Raw genomic sequence first — 19,872 nt, forward strand, 5'->3', positions numbered from 1 at the left:
TTGGATTCACAAGGCTAGGTACTTCCTATATGTCTCTTGCCCTCGTCTGTCTGTAGGGGCTTGGTTTCCTGTTCAGGAGCCAGACATGATATAGAATTTCCCATAAGGCTTGAGGGGAACTTGGCGGGTCCTTGTTGAGCAGGACCTCGTTTTACCCCTCAGACCTCACAGAGCTCTGAGAACGCACAGGAACATGTGGGATTTAGGTCACTGCCTTTTTTTGTTGTTGCTTTTGACAGAAACCTTTAAAGGTTTTTTAAGTGCGTCAACAAAAAACAATTAGCATTCATAGTTAAATAACCACATATATAATATTACATCAACCAAAACCTAAAGGTGCTACATGTAACACTTCAGTGTAATTCATTAATACATACATTTTTAGCCAAACTTTGTAGGCTAACTTTTGAAACAACATATACCAAACATTTCCTCTTAAAATATACAAAGTGGAGCTCAGAAGCAATAAAACGCACTCTCACTCAATTTGATAGATACAGGGCTTTTGCTTCTACAGCGTCACATGGTCTGGTATGATCAGTGGTTTATGTTTGCCAATGTTGGCACATACAGTAATGTGAGCTATTTAAATTAGATTGATACATAGTTACATGTAATTTGTTCTTACCAGTTTATCGCCGTATGTATGATGTTGTTAGCAAATCTCTATCAATCTGTCCTAAACGTCCCAGTTTAGATAGTAAATGCATTAAACGTATTCTTTGTTAATAATTACAATCATCCCCTGAAAGAACCAATCAGGCCTGCCTTTTTGCATAATCCAAGTTTTCCTTATAACTAGCCATTTTTGGCCTGTATTGTTGCTCAGAGGTTTCAGTTAATGTTTCTCGATGCGACCACAGTTTAAAATGAACATCTGGCGGAACTTCCGACCGCATTGGAACTATCCCGTTAATCAGAGATCTTCAACATGGGGTCATCAAATCTCCTAACATAAATCCAACATATTATTAGCAAATATAAATCTGCCTATTTTTGGAAATACAAATAAAAACATTGATGATAGGCTTACTGGCTCATAGGTCACTAAGGTTGTCATCCACAGATACAGTTGCCTAAGGATTCACTGTGCCACATATGTTAAATATTAAACATGAACCATGAAAATCATGCCAACAATTATTATTTTATTGTCTTACTAAAAAGGTATGTATAAAGAGTTTAGGCCAAACTACACGTTCTTTTAGGCCCAGTTTAATATGCAACTTAATTTTGTACAACATATGTAGTAGTGATCCCTCAATCTTTCAGATACGGGGTCCTTTGGCCTAAAACGTTAAATTGTTTTTATTAATTAATTGAAACCCTATCTCACCAGGAAACGTGTTGTTTCCGGTTTGTAGTCTAATTTCACTTGCTCTTAGTCAGGGAATTAAAGTAAAGTTAGTTTATTCCAAATAAATATCACCACACATTTCGCCTTTTTTTTTTTTTTTTTACCAATATCATTGACATAACAGTAGCTGAGTGGAGCTTTGTACCCAATTTTCCAATTACGTGTTTTTAGACCAGTCAGCCTCTATGTCATTTGGTCCGGGCACGGACCAGTATGACATGCCTTTTTCCACCAGGGGTTGTTTTTCATCTCCATGCCAGTGTTTCACCTTCTCTGGCTAACCTTTTTGCTTTCTGTTTGCATTTGTTTAGTTTCCCTGAGGAATTGCGTACTTCTCTGGATGAATGTGCGTGCTTACAGCTCAGAGCTGGACCTGCCACTAGCTTTCAGGTTCTACCTCTGGAGCCATGATGTAAACCGAGTCGCTTCCCTTGCCTCACTTGACTTTGTTGTTTCAACTTCTTCCCACTTACTGTAAACGGGGTAGCTCCAGTGCTCAGCCATAATGCTTTAGTCACACTCACAGGATGAAAGAAGTTAGCTGGATGCACGTATTTATAATAACTTTGTAGTACATACATCTACCTTTTATGTCATTTATACAATAATATGATAGACAATAAACAATTATAATGATGATGAATACTTTCATGAAGGTTAGCATACATGAAAGAAACAATATGTTTCCTTCAATTTGCCACCATAGATAACCCAAATAAGAATAGGCTGAAGCCAAGGCTTATTTTTGCCTTTCCTATCCCTATCCCCATACCCTGGAAATCCAGAGCTCTCACGAGAGCACAATTGGGATTTGCTCAGCGAGTTACTCTGGCATTGAGTAATGCTGCTCATTAACTATACCCTTGAAGCTGAGCTGCATCAATCACATCACTGTATCTGATATAGGCAGGCCAGAGGCAAGCTAATCAGATGCCAACAGTTTAATCTACCAGTTAGCTCCGCTGGTAGCTAAGCTAGTGGGGCTCTCAATACATCACCCCGGGTGTTGTTTGGACTGGTCCTAGTGGTATCCAATTGCGTGCAGTGAGATTTTCAAATGCACGCTTGGTTCCGCCCCTAGAGATGGGCATATGTTATATGTTATCAAATTACTTTATAATCTTTAATTCTTTTAGATTTTAAAGGTTTTTGAAACTCAAAGATGTACACATTTTCAATGCATTGAGTTAATTATATAATTGAACCCCCAAAACTGAAACACATCTATATTTTACATTAGTTCTCACTTTACCATTTTCAAAGCTAGAGCACTGTCTTGAATTACAAATTAGTTCTCATAAATTAAAAAGAAAATAAAGACAGTAGGGCCATTGTTCACAATTCAAAAAAGTATTTTCCAAGTTTTTAAATATACGTACAAGATCTGGAAATTTTAAGGTTCTGGAAGTTGATTAGATGATTCACAATAACAAGCGTTATGTATTATTCTAATAGTTCTCTTCTGAAGTTGAATTATAGGATGTGTATTTGTTTTGTGTGCATTTCCTATATTTCAGCACAGTATGGCATAAACGGCATTTCAAGTGGACAATACAATATATGCAGACATCTCTCACACAACAAATCCCTTACTTAGGTTAAGATAGTTATACACCTAGATTAAAACATTAATACATTGGTAGCCAATTAGCTAAAATTAGCTAAAATAAGCTACTGGCTATACCAGACCGAGTAGTAGCTGTAGCAGCAAAACACCTGAGTGTCCTGAAGTGGACATGGGTGTGTTATATTTCCTAGCAATTTCACTTCTTAAGAGAAAGAGCTATGTTATACTAATTTGGTTAGCATGCTAAAAAGCTAGCTAGCATTGTGTCTGACCCAAACATGCTGTTTCAACAGGAAATGCATACATTTGATCATTGTGACAAAAAGTAATACAATTTACTGTGGCGCCTACAGTACTTGCTATATAAGCAAGTGGTACCATCTACTTGTATGCTAGCTAGGGTGCATCGACTGATATAAGATATAGTCAGGACTTAACTAATAAGCAAGCATTATCTAAACTCAAAATGAATGAGATAATAAATAAAATAGAGACCAGCTGTTATAAAGTTTGAAAGACAACATCAGCTGTTCTCAAATAACTGAGCTTTATGGAGGCCACAGTTTGTGCTGTATTACTGCTGTACCCTTGGCCTTCAACTCTAGGAAAAATGGTTCTTAAATTAAAAATCTGTTTGTCTGAGATGTACTTTATCAGCTTAAGCAATTACAATTTTATTTTTGCTAGTCTGCTTTCTGAGCTCATCTGACAGCATCTTTTCATGTGGGTTCCATTAAGAGTTTTCTTTTTATCAAATATCAAAGTGACAACACTGTTTACTGGACCACATTAACCATCAAAGTTGCCCACCCTTCTTTTAAACAAATAAACCTACTTTTACTGTTTTAGAACCGTTCACGCTCTTACTCATTTGTTTTCCCACTGTGGGTTTTCGTTTACTTCTTCAATTTCTTTTTTCATTGTTTTCTAGGATTCATTTGTGTCTGTGCACTTAACTTAAACCCTTATTAACACAACAATAAACTGTTAACTAAGACCTCACAGATCTTCACTGGTAGGTAAACGTGTATAAATATCCATTTTTGCTTTCCATTCAGTGCTTCATATTGATCAGTATGACAGCTTTAGTATGTAACTGAGCTCTTTTTTACATAATCTATAGCACAGTATTCTTTTATGTTGATCTAGCAGTGAGCTAGTACTCCGAACCTTAGAACTGCAACTTTTTATTTCTGAGTTCTACAGAATCGGTCCTTAAATCATGCAATTTGCATGCAACAATTGGCATTACTTTCTTAATTTTAACATTTTAGTCAGAACCCGGCCCTGATTGGAGCATCTGAACAGGGAGTGGTGGACTTTTGCAAATCGCACTACAGGCTGTAGGTGGTGCCAGAGGAGCCAGATTTTTTTTCTTTATTACCTGTTTCATGTAGTACTACTCAAATATGGGGTCAGTTTCAGAAAACATGACAGAACGTTAGTTAGTTTTGTAAGTCTTACCTACTGCATAATTAAACACACCTTTTAGAAGAGCAAAACAGAGTGAAGAGTTTAAACCCCGGAGGAGTAAACCAGGGCTTTCTGGTTTCACTATCTGGTTCCCAGCGTGTAGAACTGGGATAATACCAGTTAGAGGGATGGTGATGAGTGAGTGGACGCTCTGGACTGAATCATGTGGCATCTTCGACCCTGACTTGTGACAGCCGCATTTAAGATGCCCCATTTCCCACGACCTGATGGAACACACCTCATAAATCTGCTTAGCAACGTAGTAATAAGACACAGAAAAAGAGCACCACCTATAGAAACATCATCCACAGAAAATCCAAAGAAGAAGACATCCGAAGACCAATGATAGCCTGTGTATTTAAGATAGTGTGTTAAAGAAATACACAAAGGTCTTGGAAGCTGCCACTAAGGGGCAACTAGTAGTTTATTTTCCATGTTTCAATGTCACACCTCATCATTACCCAATTATCTAAAAGTTATAGGGAAAATACCTTTGAGTTTTATGTAAGAGCCATGTTTTGTGTTGATGGGTTCCCATTGCGTCATTTACCCTCAGTCTGTGTGTATAGTGTACAGTCTAATCCCTTGGAAGTGAGGTTATGCAGTTCAAGGCTGCCTCTGGCAATGTTTCCATCCAGGGACCTTTCATTATCCCGCCAGTGTACAAGTGTGAAATTCCTGTGGGATTCTAAGCGCCCACCACCAGCTTTGACGACACGCTTTTTAATTAGCCCTTCTCTAACGAGTGGCGTCTCTCCCACAGATCAAAGTGGAAAACCAACAGGACTTCCAGGACATCACCAGCGTGGTGGCTCTGGCCGGGACCTACGCCACCACTGAGCCCTACGTCCAGTCCAAGTATGATATCCGCATCCAGAAGATCGGCAACAACTACAAGGCTTACATGTAAGAGATCACACCGCCAAAATTGTACATTTGACAGTTGGGGCCAACAAGGTCAAAGAATGTAACTTTACGTAGGTTTCAATTCAATTTTATTTATAGTATCAATTCATGACAAGAGTAATCTCAAGACACTTTACAGATAGAGTAGGTCTAGAACACACTCTATATTTTACACGGACCCAACAATTTTAGTAATTCCCTCAATCAATGGTCTGTTACCATTACAGATATTTGCCTTGTTTGAATGCATGTTTTGGTTTATTTAAAAATATGTAAATATTGTTCTGTTCTTTAGCAGATATCTGTTGAGTGTTCAGCTTGAAAACATTCAGTCTCTATTTCAAATTTTCAGTAAAATTGCAGTGCACTGATTTAGTGTAATTTTAATACTTCTGGGTCATGAATTTTCTACAAACAACTTTTTTCAGAAAGTCATTCCAAATTCTGATCTTGGCATTGGATCACGTTAACTTACTTTGCATGTGAGTGAGTGAAAACGACATAGTATAGAAAATGATGGCCAAAGTGACATTGACCTGACATTGACATTCTCTTCGTGCAGGTGTATGTAACAGCGATTAAGTAGTTGTTTTTATAACCGCAGGAAAATCAGGCCATTCTTAAAACAGTAGTAAGATGTAATAAGTAGCCATGGCTGGTACTTAAATACTGAAATAAAGTGAGACATAAGATTGGCTTTCATGTGTTTTGTGTTCTTATAAACCCTTCTCTGAAACGTTTACTTTCGACATTTGGATCCCATGGCACCCTGGGTGGGGCTAACGCTGCCATGATATCTGTTAATTTATTTGTTTTACAGAACACTTTTTATAATGTTTTACCACATTGAAAAATGACATCAACTACATTTTGATGTATCCTTTTTGTAAGTGTGTCAAAAACTGAAGAACAATGTGTTAATGTGTGGCCGGGTTGGGTCATTGGTAGAGTGGGTGTACGTGTACTGAGAGGTTTATGCCTCAATGCAGAGGTCCAGGGTTCAAGTCCGACTTGTGACAATATCCAGCATGTCTTCCCCCCTTTCTCACCTAGCTCTCCTATCAAAATTTAAAAGTGGAAAAGCCCCCAAAAAAACTTAGAAAAAAATATGCCCTTGTGAATATGGCAGAAGGCCTCATCTGCTAGGAAAACATATTAGCTGCCAGGATGCAATATTGTTGCAGTAATCAATTGATTCATGTACAATGTTTAGCTCTTATGATGAATGGGTTTAATAAACAAAAAAATCAATCAACAATTGCTTTTTTCCTAGATTCTGAGAAGTCCTGGTCCCATGCCTCCTTCAAACCCACACACCCATTTGAAAGCAAGAGGCCTTGTTCTTTAGCAACAAAGAGATTGAGTCAACACCCACTTAACTTGCATGACTCTGTATCTAAACAATTACTTGACCAAAGAGCAGAGGAAAGAGTAGCCAAGCCTTATCTCATCTCGTTTTCCCCTGGCCTCACCATAAAAGCATGTCTTTAAATGGCTCTGACACAAACATAATGTAGGTGTGGATGGCAATCATCATCACTGATGAACTGACGATAGCTTCTCCCATGAGGTCTTCTGTTCAGCTACACAAGCAAGAGTTGTGGGTGACTAAGTCTTGGTAGAGCGGTGGAGCTTTCCAACCGGAGGGTGGTGGATTAATTTCTCCATGTTTTTCTGTGATTTGCAGGAGAACGTCTATCTCCGGAAACTGGAAGGCTAACACGGGCTCTGCTATGTTGGAACAGATCGCAATGACTGACAGGTGAGCTCAGTCAGAGACACAGTGGGAAAATTATGACCTGTTTGGGCAATTTACTACTTTTTGTATATTTTAAACCTTCAAAGCCGTCTGTGTTCCACATACATTCCACATACCTATGCAGTTTTGGGAAATATTATACTTCAGGTTGTTTGTTAACAACCTGATTAATTAACAACCTTGTTTGTTAACTGTGTACCTTGTAAAGTCCTACCTGCCCTTTATGAAATCTCCAGTGATTACGGGCCCTTTAATTATTGGTTTATCAGCTATTGGGGTTACTGTGTTCCAGATATCAGCTGTGGGTGGACTCCTGCGCTGAGATGTTTGGTGGCCTAGACATCTGTGCAGTGAAGGCCGTCCATGGAAAAGATGGCAACGACTATATCATCGAGGTCAGTTTGTTTTCAGAATAACCCCCCAAGTTCAGTCTGAGATTGGAAAATCAAAGACAGTTTCAAGAAAAAAAGGCTCAAACTTGCTATCATGAAAATACACCTTATATTTAACTTTTAGTGTATTTTGAAGCAAACACTAAAGTAAATTTTTAATATTTAGTAGATTCATTATATATATATATATATATATATATATATATATATATATATATATATATATCAAATTTTAAGATTTAGACAGGAGATGGACAACATGTCCCATTCCAAACATTCCCAACATTCTTGGCAAGCTACCAGCACTCGGCCTACACCAGTCATCTGTGTGGTACCGTAGCATGGTAAAACGCCAACCCAATGTAAATGTTAGCTTGGATTAAATCTCCTTTCCTTCTGATACTATTCTCATATCATGGTAAACGTCCACAGGGAAAGGGTGTAGCCAGACTGGATGGCACATGATCACCAAAGCCTTGAAAGAATGATTAGTCTGTAGACCAAACACAGGCAGTAGAATGAAAACATCACATGTCACAGTGGTTGACTCACTACCAACACAGCCTGTTTATTTTGAGTCCACTGGTAAATTCTTGCATTCTCCGTGCAGTTTCCAGTTTGTGGACAAATAAAATGAGTGTTGCATGACCTGACACAGCCCATTTGGTGAGTGAGTGGTGAGTGGAGAGAGTAGTAACTTCAAGTTTGGGGTTTCATTCCCCAATGGGATGAACATGGCCGTAACACTGCCTGGGTTAGGATTCATATCCCACTGAGGTCACACTATGCTGGAAATGCATTTAAGGGTCAGTAATATCACATCATGGAACATGTTAAAGTTGGTCTTACCAATATTTTTATATTAACCACTGATCAACTAATTGTGTGTAATGTGAAAAGAGTTACAGTAACTAGAAGGGCAGATCTCCTCCAAGGCATTAAATTAGACCAGTAGTTTTTCACAATCTTACTGATTAACAAACAAATAGACAAACAAGCTTCTTGTGACATGCAGCAAAGGGCCGCAGGTCGTAATTGAACCTGCAACCCCTGCGGTGAGAACTGAGCCTCTGTACATGGGGCACACACTCTATCAGTTGAGGCTGCCTAGGCGCCCCGTTTTAGCGTCTTCTAGCTAATCTAATAGATGGGCATTCAACAGGAAGAAAAACATCAGAGACACAGAGATCAATTTCTACCTCTACAGCAGTGTCAACCAGGGTACATTTGCCTCAATGGGTACATGTTTGAGTTATGTAAGAGTGTAAGTCAGCGAGCACAAAAGTTTAAACAGGTAGCTAAAAGTAATGAATAAGCAGTTTTATAAGGATTAGCTGAAAGTGATGTTAATGGATGGTCGAAACCTTCAGCTTTACCGCAAATAGTAGTAGTCTAGAAGGCAAATACTGTAGTAGTGTGACTGCTGACCAAACCAACCTTTAAAAAAGAACAGCATCCACTCCTACAGGACCGTGGGGTTACCTCAGACCCAAAAGGTTGGGAACTACTGCTCTAGACTTTAGTGTCCTCTAGTGGGAAATTCTTTGTCACAACACTGGAACTGAAAGTAGACTATAATGCAGTTCATCAACGACAAGGTTGAGTTAATGAGGGTCATATCTTGCTTTCTATTAATTACATTTCAGTCTGCTATCAGTTGTCACTTTATGTACTGGCACATTAAAAATCATTAATTATTTGTATGAGGGTCATTGTGAAACAGAAAATCTGTTGCTGAAGTGGAGGTAGACAATACCGGTTAGGAGAACAGTAGAAAGGGTAATCATTACAATGCTTTTCAGTGTTCTTGCACAGCAGTGATTGATGATATACGATGTAAGAAGTCGATATGTTGGGGGAATTTTCCTTTTTTTTTTTTTTAGAGCGGTCTTCTATGTCTTCAAATCTAAGGAAACAGGCTGGTCTGGAACGTCTGATGTGCCCATATATAGCTTGAGACCGTTACATCACACTTCTCTCTATCTAAAGACTGGGTGAGGTCAGCAGTGAGAAAATAAGCCTCTTTTTTTAAAACTCAATCTCAGGAAATATCAACCAGCTCCCTAGAGATGTGTTTCTTAGAGCGGGACTGTTTGGACAGAGAAACTGGTGACATAGTTGAGTAACAATGTTCTGTGACGAGCAATGCTTCCTTGTCTGCTCCATCTAGCTGTCTCTTTCTCTCTAACCCTTCAGCATGATGGAATTTAATTAACCACGACAGGGAGGTGCTGCCGGTCCATCAAAGTGGGAATCTGTTTTTTGTTCCAGACAAAGACATCAGCCATGACACCTCTCCCTAATGAGAAGTAACGAGCTGCTCCGAGGCACTTCATTAACAGTTTACTGCGGCTGGTATTAGCATGAAGCAAACTCCAGCTTTGTGTTGATTCACTGAAAACGCTTTCAGACAATAGAGCAGGCTGTGACAAGACATGATATCCCACAACATCATGGTACAAAGTACTTCATGTCAAATGACATGACACTATACAGCAGGACAATATGACATGCAACATGACAATATGAAATCAACATGGCAGATGCAACACAACTTGGTGATATAATTGTATATCAGATAACAGTGACATGCCATGATGCAACATAACAATGGAACTCAGGTTATTGGTAATCACTTTGGGGATTCCTTCACTTTACATATATAGAGCTATAGTCAGGTCAAGATTTCAATTTGTCCAATCCTTCCAACACTTGTATTAGCCTAACTGCAAGTCATTCCCATCAGCCCCAGCTGTTCTTTGTTTTTAGTGCTGATTAGCAAAAGTTATGTCTACTAAACATTAGTCTACAGCATACTCAATAGGAGAAAATTAGATAACCTATTTAACTGTTTTTTTTTAATCTTAAACGTTTCTTTTGTTAAACTTGAATGAATCATAAAAAGGATTAAGATAGCAAAAGGGAGGAATACAAACATTTCGATCTGAAAGCTAAAGTTGTTTTCACAGGAAAACCTCACCCTGTGCCCATCTCTGTACTGCGACTGCACTATAATTTTGAATGAGCACATTTCACATGTTGTGAACTTTCCCATGCAGCAGGGTACATTGTCCAGACAGAACACTGTGCAGCTCAATAAAAGTGCAGAGTTACACCTCTATGTTCCAGTGCTGAAAAGGCCACTGGCAGCTCCAGTCTTCTGCTAGATGACTCTGTATCCTAATAAATCAGCAGGGTGGATCCCGGCGCTGCTTGCCACCACACACCGTTTGAAGTGGGGCCTGGCGGTCGCTTGCCAGGCCTCTGCTCAGTCCCATGTGGTAATGACTCAACTGGCTAAAACAGCATGCCACGCCCCACCTCACAGCTAAAGCCTAGCCAAAGAGCTGGGCACACACAGAAAAGGAAGGACGTTAAAGACTTCTCTGGTACGGGTAGTAAATGAAAACATCTCAAACCACTCTGAGAAACAAAGGGTAAAAGTAAGAAACCCTGGCACATAAAAACTGTTTAGATTTGAAATGTTATTTTGATACTCTGGATTCCCCAGATTCATTACATTCAAGCATGCATAAAACAACCCGGTCCCATTAAAGGTTTTTATTTTACTTTGTGGTGTTTCCCCATGAAACATGATGTTGGTAGAGAATTCAACATCAGGAAGGGCTTTTAACCAAAGGGACCTGAATGAGACATGGTCCAAGATGGTTTGGCTGGGTCTTACCAATATCTGTCGTGTTTTATTGGATGGAAATTTAATATACTCTGCAGAGTATATAAAATAACTTGTACTTTTACATACTGTAGCAAAAAGAGTTGGGTTTTCAAACAGTGGATAAATCAGCAGCTGGTTGAAGAATATATTTGAATCTCACCTTTAATGGTCACATATTGATAAAAGGGAATTTTCATGTCTTTTTTTTTATAAAGCAGGTCAATGTGCCAAATAAATGTTGTAAAAGAATCAAAACGCTCAATCTGCCAATAAATGCACATAATCTGTATTCAGAAACTGTGCCTTTAAATGAGTCAGGACTTCCGGATGGTTGTGATGTCACAACTATTCTATATTTAGGTAGGAAGTGACGCTACAGTGATATTACAGTCATTCCCCGGCTGCAATGGCATTGCAGAGACTCTGAGCGCAGATGTAGAAGACCAGAAAAAGCTGACCAATGACAACAGACTCAGCTTTTTTAAGAGGGTGGCTTAAAGAGACAGGCGCTAAATTTGAGCGTTATAGCCACCGCATGAGACAGTATTCGAAAAATTAATGTGTTATATAGTGCTTTTTGCACAACAAAGCATATATACGTTCTGGTAGAAACCCAAAATACAAGTATTAACCTGAGTATGAGCATACTATGGGACCTAGTGGTTGTGTACTTTGCTTGGCAACATCCCCTTAGTTACTGTTGCTATCCTTTTTAAACTTTTCATTGGACAAGGATACACAGCATACTCAATAAGATAAACTCTGATAAATAGATAAAACAAAGAGGCGTGTAACGTTAGCATATCCCTACCTAGTCTTTGTGTCTACTACTAAAAAAAGTCACACAATTTCAATCTAATGAAACACCAAACCTAGCTTTCCTGAAATTGCTCGAGACATTAATTGAGTATTTTGAATGTGATGTTGAGGTTACGCATAAAACAACCCTACCCTGAGAAAAGGGGAAGTCCTCTCTAGTGAAATGAGCTGGTGCAGTGTTTGTTTGGAATTGGATCCCTGCACGTTCAGCACATGGTTGGGCTGTGCTTGGCATAGACTGTGTACATAAATGCGTGCCCGTCGCTGTGTTTACAGCTTGTGGCCGGGGCGCGGTGCAGCAGGCTGTTTGTCTTGGTCTTCAGGGAGGAGGACTGTTGGTCTCTGAGCCCCATGTTCTCTGTGGTTCTGCTGTACACGTGTATGTGCATGTGAGCTCAAGTGGTGGGAAATAAAAATGAGAAAAAAATCTTTGGTTAATTATTTGTGTATGGCAGTTGATGTGGTAGAGTATGTGCCAAGTCATACCCAGAGCAACATAATATTTATAGATGGAGTCACTAGTTACACGCTGCTCGCTGATGATTCTAATTTTGGGTCCCTGTTGCATAGCACAGTGTGGCACAGAAAAATCGCAGTTAGTGGGAAAGATGAGCTTGGTGTGTTCAAATAAATACGTATTCAGTAAATCTACTGCCTAAATGGAACTCTCAACATGTTTGTCTTCCTGATAAGTGTGAGTGCATGGGAACAACCAGAAAAGTCAGTGTCATGCTCAGTGCATCCGGCAATAAACTATATTAAAGGTCAGAAGAGTGTTTTCTAGCTTATATTGTCTGAACAGTGGCAAACTACTGTGGGGAACATTGTTGTATATGTGATCTCTGTAAAATGACTCATCATTGCTGGCAAAGAACCACAGAGTCCATTACCGCTGACACCATTTGGGGCCTGAACGCCCCTCATCTTCTTGACTAGAGATCTAATCCTGCCATCTAGTGGAGAAGATATAACATTCCAGTTCTCTGGTGTTCCTGCTGAAACCATCCAGGACCCTGATTGGCCATTTTTCTGTCTCTGCAGGTGATGGACAGCTCCATGCCTCTGATTGGTGAGCATGTGGAGGAAGATAGACAGCTGATCACAGAGCTGGTTATGAACAAGATGGCCCAGGTGTTGCTGGGAGTTTCCACACCTCAGACTTCATCTGTCAAGGTACATCAGTACGTTATATCTGACACATCAACTTTATGTACAAAGGTAAGTCAGACTAGTCCACCTTTAGATAAAACCCCCTTTTTCCAACTCCCTCTGCCCACTAATAGTTTTTGTACCGTTCCTAATTCAGGTTCAACTTCCACCTGTATTGACATTTGAAATATGTCTACTGCGAGGATGTCCTCAATATTGTTTTTTTGAATTTTCAGTATTGTTTTAGCAACCTGGGGATAGTTTACTATTTAAAAAATACATACTGTAATTCCATTACAGTACATAAGTGATATGTGTATATTTCAAAGGAACTACTTTTGGGCCAACAGAATATTCTACATGTGAGTGGACGTTGAACTAGCATTTAGATATTTATGTTACGAAATAAAATAGAAATTATAGTTTTTTTTCAATAACATCGGAACAGCTAAACCAATTAAATCGAATGTGAAATAGCTCTGTATACAGTTACTGCTATCACTACTACTTCTACTAACGTTCCTGCTGAAATTAGGGTACCTTGACCATAACTTGTAATGCTCCAATTGAATACTCCCACTACTATCTGACAGATTCTATGCAATAAAATATAACTTTTAAAAGTACTACTAGTGTAGAGCCTTATCTTAAAGCAGAATTTAAAGCCCCCAAAGATGTCTGAGTGCACAGCTCCGTTCCGGTACATTATCAAAAAAATGCATAAACATTTAAACTCTCATCCACTGTGCTGATATCCCTGTATCATTCTTCATCCACAGACCACACAGCCCAGACGAGGTAGGAGACACTTTTGTTGCGTTTGTTTATTACTGCAACAGAGCACTGGCTGCAGCAGTCTTGCGCTGAAATAAAACATCTCCTCTTTATGCAATGTACGTGTGTATATTCTGCAGGGGGACACCGCTCTGCCTCCGCCTCTCCATCTCAATCGGCCCAGGGTTCACCTCAGCGAGCCCGATCAGCCAGCACCTCACCCAGCCAGGCCTTCCAGCCCGGGCCCATCCCTGCCACCTCTGGGCCTGGAGCTCAGAAACAGTCCCCCCAGCTGAAGTACGTCCACACTGGGGTCCTACTAACAGCACACCATTAGAGAGGCAACGTCCCTGCCCTTCCAGTGGATCTCATGGGACCCGAATTCATAATTTGTTGATCCCATTGGAATTGAGCCATGAATTACACACATGATGTTTGTAAATTAAAACGATAATTTTGCAAGTGAAGAAAGTCACAGTTTGTACGAGAACCACTTAGTTTTGTGTGAAACCGCTAGGGGAACTACATTGCTAGCTAGCTAGCTAGCTAGCTAGCCAAGCTATGTTCCACAACATGTGACGTTATCTTACGTGATTTCAGATCCAGCAAAGTTTTTGTCAGCCGAGAAGTGACCGGACGAGCAAGATCCGCAGCTCGTGTGGGTAACGTTACATCCCAGCACGAAACACACTGTAGCTTCAGTAAGACGTCCCCCATGCATCTTTGAAGTGTGTAGTCTTTCTAATTATTTATTTTCACAGTCTAATACTTTAACAGTTTAACAACAAATTGAGACTTTCTTCACTTGGAAAGTTATCTTTTAAACTGATGAGCATCACATGTGTAATCCATGGCTTCGGGTTCAAGAAAGAATGCCTATCTCCCCATTTACTGTCGTTAAATGTCCAATTAAATGTCCCATGATGGCCCACCTGAAGAGGAGGGACTTAGTATCATCCATGACACCACCAGTAGAAGTTTAATGAGCCTATTTAAGTATTAAGTGTTTACTTTTGTCCACGACTGTTCTCTTTATTGCTCAGCAAATCCCAGTCTCTGACCAACACCTTCACGGAGACGTTACGAGGAAGCCTGACCGACGACGAGGCCAAGGCTGAGACCATCCGCAGCCTCCGACAGTCCTTCGCCAGCCTCTTCTCCGACTAAAAGCCTCTCCAGAAGCTTCCTCGTTCTGTTAGTTGTCAGGTTAGAAAAAGAAAACCAACCCCGACTGGTTCAACTATTGTGGAATCTCCCTCCACATCCGAGCCTCAGCTTCCTGTTCCTTCTTTTTCCTGCTCACTGTTTGTGAAATTTGCCACACGGTGCAACCCGCTGTCCTCAGATCAGTGTTACATCTATCACTAGAAAGGCCAATAGATGTTGGTGTTCTATCATAAAGGCCAGTGTGTTGACTGACTAACTAAATTTAAAAGCGGACTTATTTGCAATGGTCTTCCTTACAGGAGATGTTAAAGAAATGTAGGTAGTGATGGCCAAATGAAGCTTGGTGAACCAGTGTTTTTATTTTCTGAGCCCACTAGATGGCGATCTCTGCTCAACAATTGGTTGAGAATATACTGAATTGCAATGCCTCAGGCCTTTCTCTTAAAACTGCGAGCGCCATCTAGTGGACTCAGAAAATAAAAATACTGGTTCACCAAGCTTCATTTGGCCATCACTAGATGTAGGATGTGAGTGCAGTCAGCCGATGGCCTTTCTAGTGGTAAGTAATAGCAGTAAATAATCATACTCATAGCTCATAATGCTTGGTATATAGTTGTAATTCTGCATTCTGTTTGTCCAACCAGTGAAACTTTTCATTATTGGGTCGTGTCTTACATATATACACATATACACATAATTATAACATTAATCGCAGCTTCCAAACCGTTTGCAGATGTCTATCCCAATATTCTTATCTGAAACCGTTGCGGTTAACTCATGAGAAATGTACTAAGTCCTCACGGTTCACCAGCGATTTTAAGCATCTTGCCAGCAGCCACATTTCTCAGACATCCATGTGCTGTAGACACATATTGGCTTAGTAATGACTCCTCTACCTAACATTACCAAAGTGCTTTTTAATAATATCATAAAAACAACCCCCCCCCCTGCACTGGGAGAAAAAACAATCGCACAGCTATCCAACCTTTGAGCGTGTGATTTCACAAGGTGCAAATACTCCACTGGCTTACAGCCATTGTCTTCCATCATAGCCCAGACCTTCCCGTGCAGTTCTCTTTTTTCCTAATGTTTTGTGCTTTGAAAAATGGCACTACGGTGTGTTTTCTGTGGAGGATTTGTACCATGACTACATTACTACTGCTGTGTGTGTGTGTGTGTGTGTGTGTGTGTTTTAAAGGCAAACAGTGAGGTATATTTGAGACTTCCTCTGAGACCGAAAAAAGATTTAGTTGTGTAACATCACATCTTATATCTTTATACTCCTTTATTCTCGACAACCAAGGATCATTTATCATAATCATTTTTACAGTGTTTGGTCAAATAGTGGGAATACAACAATCTGCAGTGGTAGCAGCCAAAACACTTTTTCTTTTTTTTTTTTTACTCTTCCATCCTGCTTTGGAACTGCATGTAAATGTTTAGTGTATGTCATACGTAGAATCCAATTGGTATTTTCTAACAGAAAGCCAACACAAGCTCATGATTTTAACTATTCTATAAAGGAAGAAAATAAATGGTAAGGCTTTAGTTTATGGGTGCTGCAATTCCGTAATGATTTCTTAGAAAGGACAATGTAATTTGGGGGAAACTATAGCAAAATATATTAATAAAAATAATATTTATATACATAATAATATGTTCCCTTATTGCATAGGTATCGAGAACTAGGACTGTTACCATTTACAGTCTAACTACTCTAAAGATGGGATGTGCCTACATTATATTGGAGCTTTGAAAGAAAATGAGATGTTTTGCTATTGTGATTTGGATTTAATGACAAAAAATGGGCAATGATCCAATTTAGTGTATGTAAAATATGTATTTATTTGATGAAAACCTAATTGAATGCAACTATTCAGGAAAAAGAAGTTCAAGCTACCAGTTTTATTTGGAATCAATCAATCGGATTTATTTGTCACATGAAATTTTCGAGGTACAATTCGAGTAAAATGTTATTTAATACCAACTGAATACTGTCTCACTGTTCCTATATATTAGCACTAAATTACGTCTTTTCAGGAAATGTTTCCAAGGAAATAATTAGGACGCCCTTAAAATAAAAGGTATCCATTTTTGGCATCAGGCTTACAGAAGTGCATTTGGCACTCCATGCAGAGCACAATCACACTGTGTTCTTTTTGCAGGAAATGAAAAGCTGTCTTGTAGTTTGCTCTGGATTTATCTGTGCTACAAACTGAATAAGCCTTAATTTGTTTAGCATTTAGAAGGACCTGGCCAAAAAAGAATATTTCGATCTTTATCAGCTTTTATTTGTTTGTCTAAATACCACAAACAGAAACACAAATAGGATATTTGAATTCCTTTGAGCTGTGTGTATTCATTTAAATGGACCTGTGATTCCAGAGTTTTTATTGTTCTTTACATAATAATGAAAATAATAATAATTAATAATAATTATAATAATAATAATAATAAACCCCATTTTAAGGTCAACTTTATTTAAATGCATGAAGCTGAATAAAATGTATAGTGGTGTGTGTGCGTGTGTATGTGTGAATAATTCAAGTTGTAAATTTGCCATTATGATTAACAATGATTCTACCACTTTGCAATAATTCTGTTGATGATAATTTTTCTGCTAAGCTTGACACTTTAAGAAAAGCTGCCATTTTTGCCCAAGCTTTTATTCGGTGCTTTGCCGGTCTCACTGGCAGAAACATGAGAAACTAACATTGTTTTTTTAATTGGGCTGAAAATTCTTAAAATGTGTTTGATTGATAAAAGACACTCTACAGTGCTCGTACAAAGCAATGATGGGAGGGGAGTTTTCTGGCTACAGACAGTTGCTCCGGAGGGAAAATAATCAGATTGGGTGCATTTTTCATCGGTGGGAGGAGCCACAGAACCACAGTTGGAAATGCTATGTTCACACTATCAAGCATCAAAAGCTACAAAACTGCCAAGCGTGGCCAGCTCCATCGTCATCGCTGAGTCATCGTTTTTATTTCGTTTAACTAGAATAGCTAGCATAGCGACAGCTAGCAAAACAACAGCTAACTAAGCTAAATAACACAGTATTAAAGCTAGCTGTGTGCATTTATCAAAATGTATGATTGGCTGACGCTTCACCGCATCATTAGAGCGAGTGAAACATTGACATTGACATTTTAACTTTAATTTGTAGGTAGTCACATGAGTTTGTAGCTTTAGCGGCTTCCACTGAAAATGACTAAGACGTAGCTGTTGTGTTGTTGCTCATAGTGTGAACACAGCATTTGAGTAGTTAATTGACCATTTGCTAAGCCCTGCCCTCTTTCTGTTCCTACCTGTTTACAACAATAATGCTGACAGTTTTACTTTTTTTTTGGTCTTTTTTTTAAATTTATTTTTTAACTTTAAAAAAAAAAAATTAAGAGTGGATATTTAAGTAGAAAGGAACTTTTCATTGCAACACATTCTCATACCTAAACTGACAGGCCAATAAATCCGAAAAAGACATATACGAACATTGTTTTTAATAATTTTTATATATATATACACAACTAGCAGCCCCACAGATGAAAGGCTCCTTTCAACTGGAAATAACACAGGCTTAGCTTAACGGGCAGTAAGATAGTTAGCCAGACATGCTAACGTTAGCTGCTTATCTTTGAGCAGATGAACACAGTTTAATCCATTCCTTGCTTTATTGCTTGTGTATTTAGTTTTTTGGAAAGGCATAAATGGTTGCTAAGCTATGATCGGACTAATGCTGTTAAGAGGAGGGGTTTAGTAAACGCTCAATTAGCACGCTCACCTTCCAACATCAGAGAAAGTCTCTGCTAGTAATATTTTAAAGTAAAGTTTTACTCCGGTGAGTCTGTCATTCGTGTGGCAATAAAAAATCAACTGGAGTGCTGTCTTAGTATCTTTTATACATTTTTCACACTTCCGAATTTTTTTTGTAAAAGCAACATTCTGATCTGCAGTCAGCTTTTTCTCTGTGTAGAGCACCTTTGCAAGCGTTTCATCACTTCTGGCACTGTGTCAAAATGGACCTAATTAGCATTTCCTTGTGAGACCACTTGAAGGTTTAAATCATATTGTTTTGTCTCTATTGTAAAGATGTCTACCACTTAGTATGTAAGACTGCAGTGCGATAAGCCATAACCAATCCATGAGGATTTACTATTCCTTAAATGCCAAACGCAATAATGGCTGTGACGTCACTGAGAAACTGAAATATTAACTTAAATCACTGTGTCCATTCTCTTTTAGAGACATTAGGAGGCCTGTCCTGCCCTGCAGGGGCAGTAACTCTTTTTGATTTGGAGTTCAAACCAAGAGAAATCATACCACACAGTTTAATGATCAGGATAAAAGATCAACTTTGATGTCACTTTTCTCATTCTCGTGCAATTTGGGTTTACAATTGCAGTTCAGTCTATGCCATACATATACCCATCTATTTGGTTGGTTTGTTTGGTCTTCTTTTGCTGTTTTTAATTTGGTGACGGATAAAGTCTCTCATGAGCTGTTTTATCTTAACATTTCGGATACTTTTAATTTGACTCATTTCAATTTTGATTCAAACTGAGCTGCAAAGTTGGCTAGTAACTACCTCAAGTTCAGCAGTGCTCTGCAGAAAATGACTATAGAGTGGTAGTACTGGAAAAGATTTTGTGAAATGAGCAACCTACATTAGTGCAAGAAAAGGGGATTGGAAATTGCCCGTCAGCCCGAAAGGAGTAGTTTGACACATGGACTGTAGAAAAACAACAATGCAGTGTCTGTGGAGGATCAGATACCAGAATTATATCCAAAACATAGGCAGCGGGGTGGAGACTGTAAATGCCGTCCATTAACAGCTAG

General features: G+C 39.0%; 1 protein-coding gene across 3 annotated transcripts in view; it reads left to right on the forward strand.

Annotated features, from left to right (window-relative positions):
- The window catches only part of syn3 (synapsin III), a 112,893-nt gene extending 94,772 nt beyond the window's left edge, over window positions 1-18,121 (forward strand). For 2 of the 3 annotated variants that reach the window (XM_034863488.1, XM_034863487.1), the window contains exons 8-15: window positions 5,161-5,303; window positions 6,991-7,065; window positions 7,355-7,457; window positions 12,991-13,122; window positions 13,878-13,896; window positions 14,013-14,169; window positions 14,916-15,358; window positions 15,564-18,121. In XM_034863488.1, coding sequence (XP_034719379.1) covers window positions 5,161-5,303; window positions 6,991-7,065; window positions 7,355-7,457; window positions 12,991-13,122; window positions 13,878-13,896; window positions 14,013-14,169; window positions 14,916-15,039 — 753 coding nt within the window. In that variant the 3' untranslated portion in view covers window positions 15,040-15,358; window positions 15,564-18,121. The remainder of the gene's footprint in view (window positions 1-5,160; window positions 5,304-6,990; window positions 7,066-7,354; window positions 7,458-12,990; window positions 13,123-13,877; window positions 13,897-14,012; window positions 14,170-14,915; window positions 15,359-15,563) is intronic. The other variant, XM_034863489.1, reaches the window with a different exon arrangement.
- The last annotated feature ends 1,751 nt before the right edge of the window (window positions 18,122-19,872 follow it).

Source organism: Etheostoma cragini, chromosome 23 (genome assembly GCF_013103735.1).
Source record: "Etheostoma cragini isolate CJK2018 chromosome 23, CSU_Ecrag_1.0, whole genome shotgun sequence".
Classification (NCBI taxonomy): Eukaryota; Metazoa; Chordata; class Actinopteri; order Perciformes; family Percidae; genus Etheostoma; species Etheostoma cragini.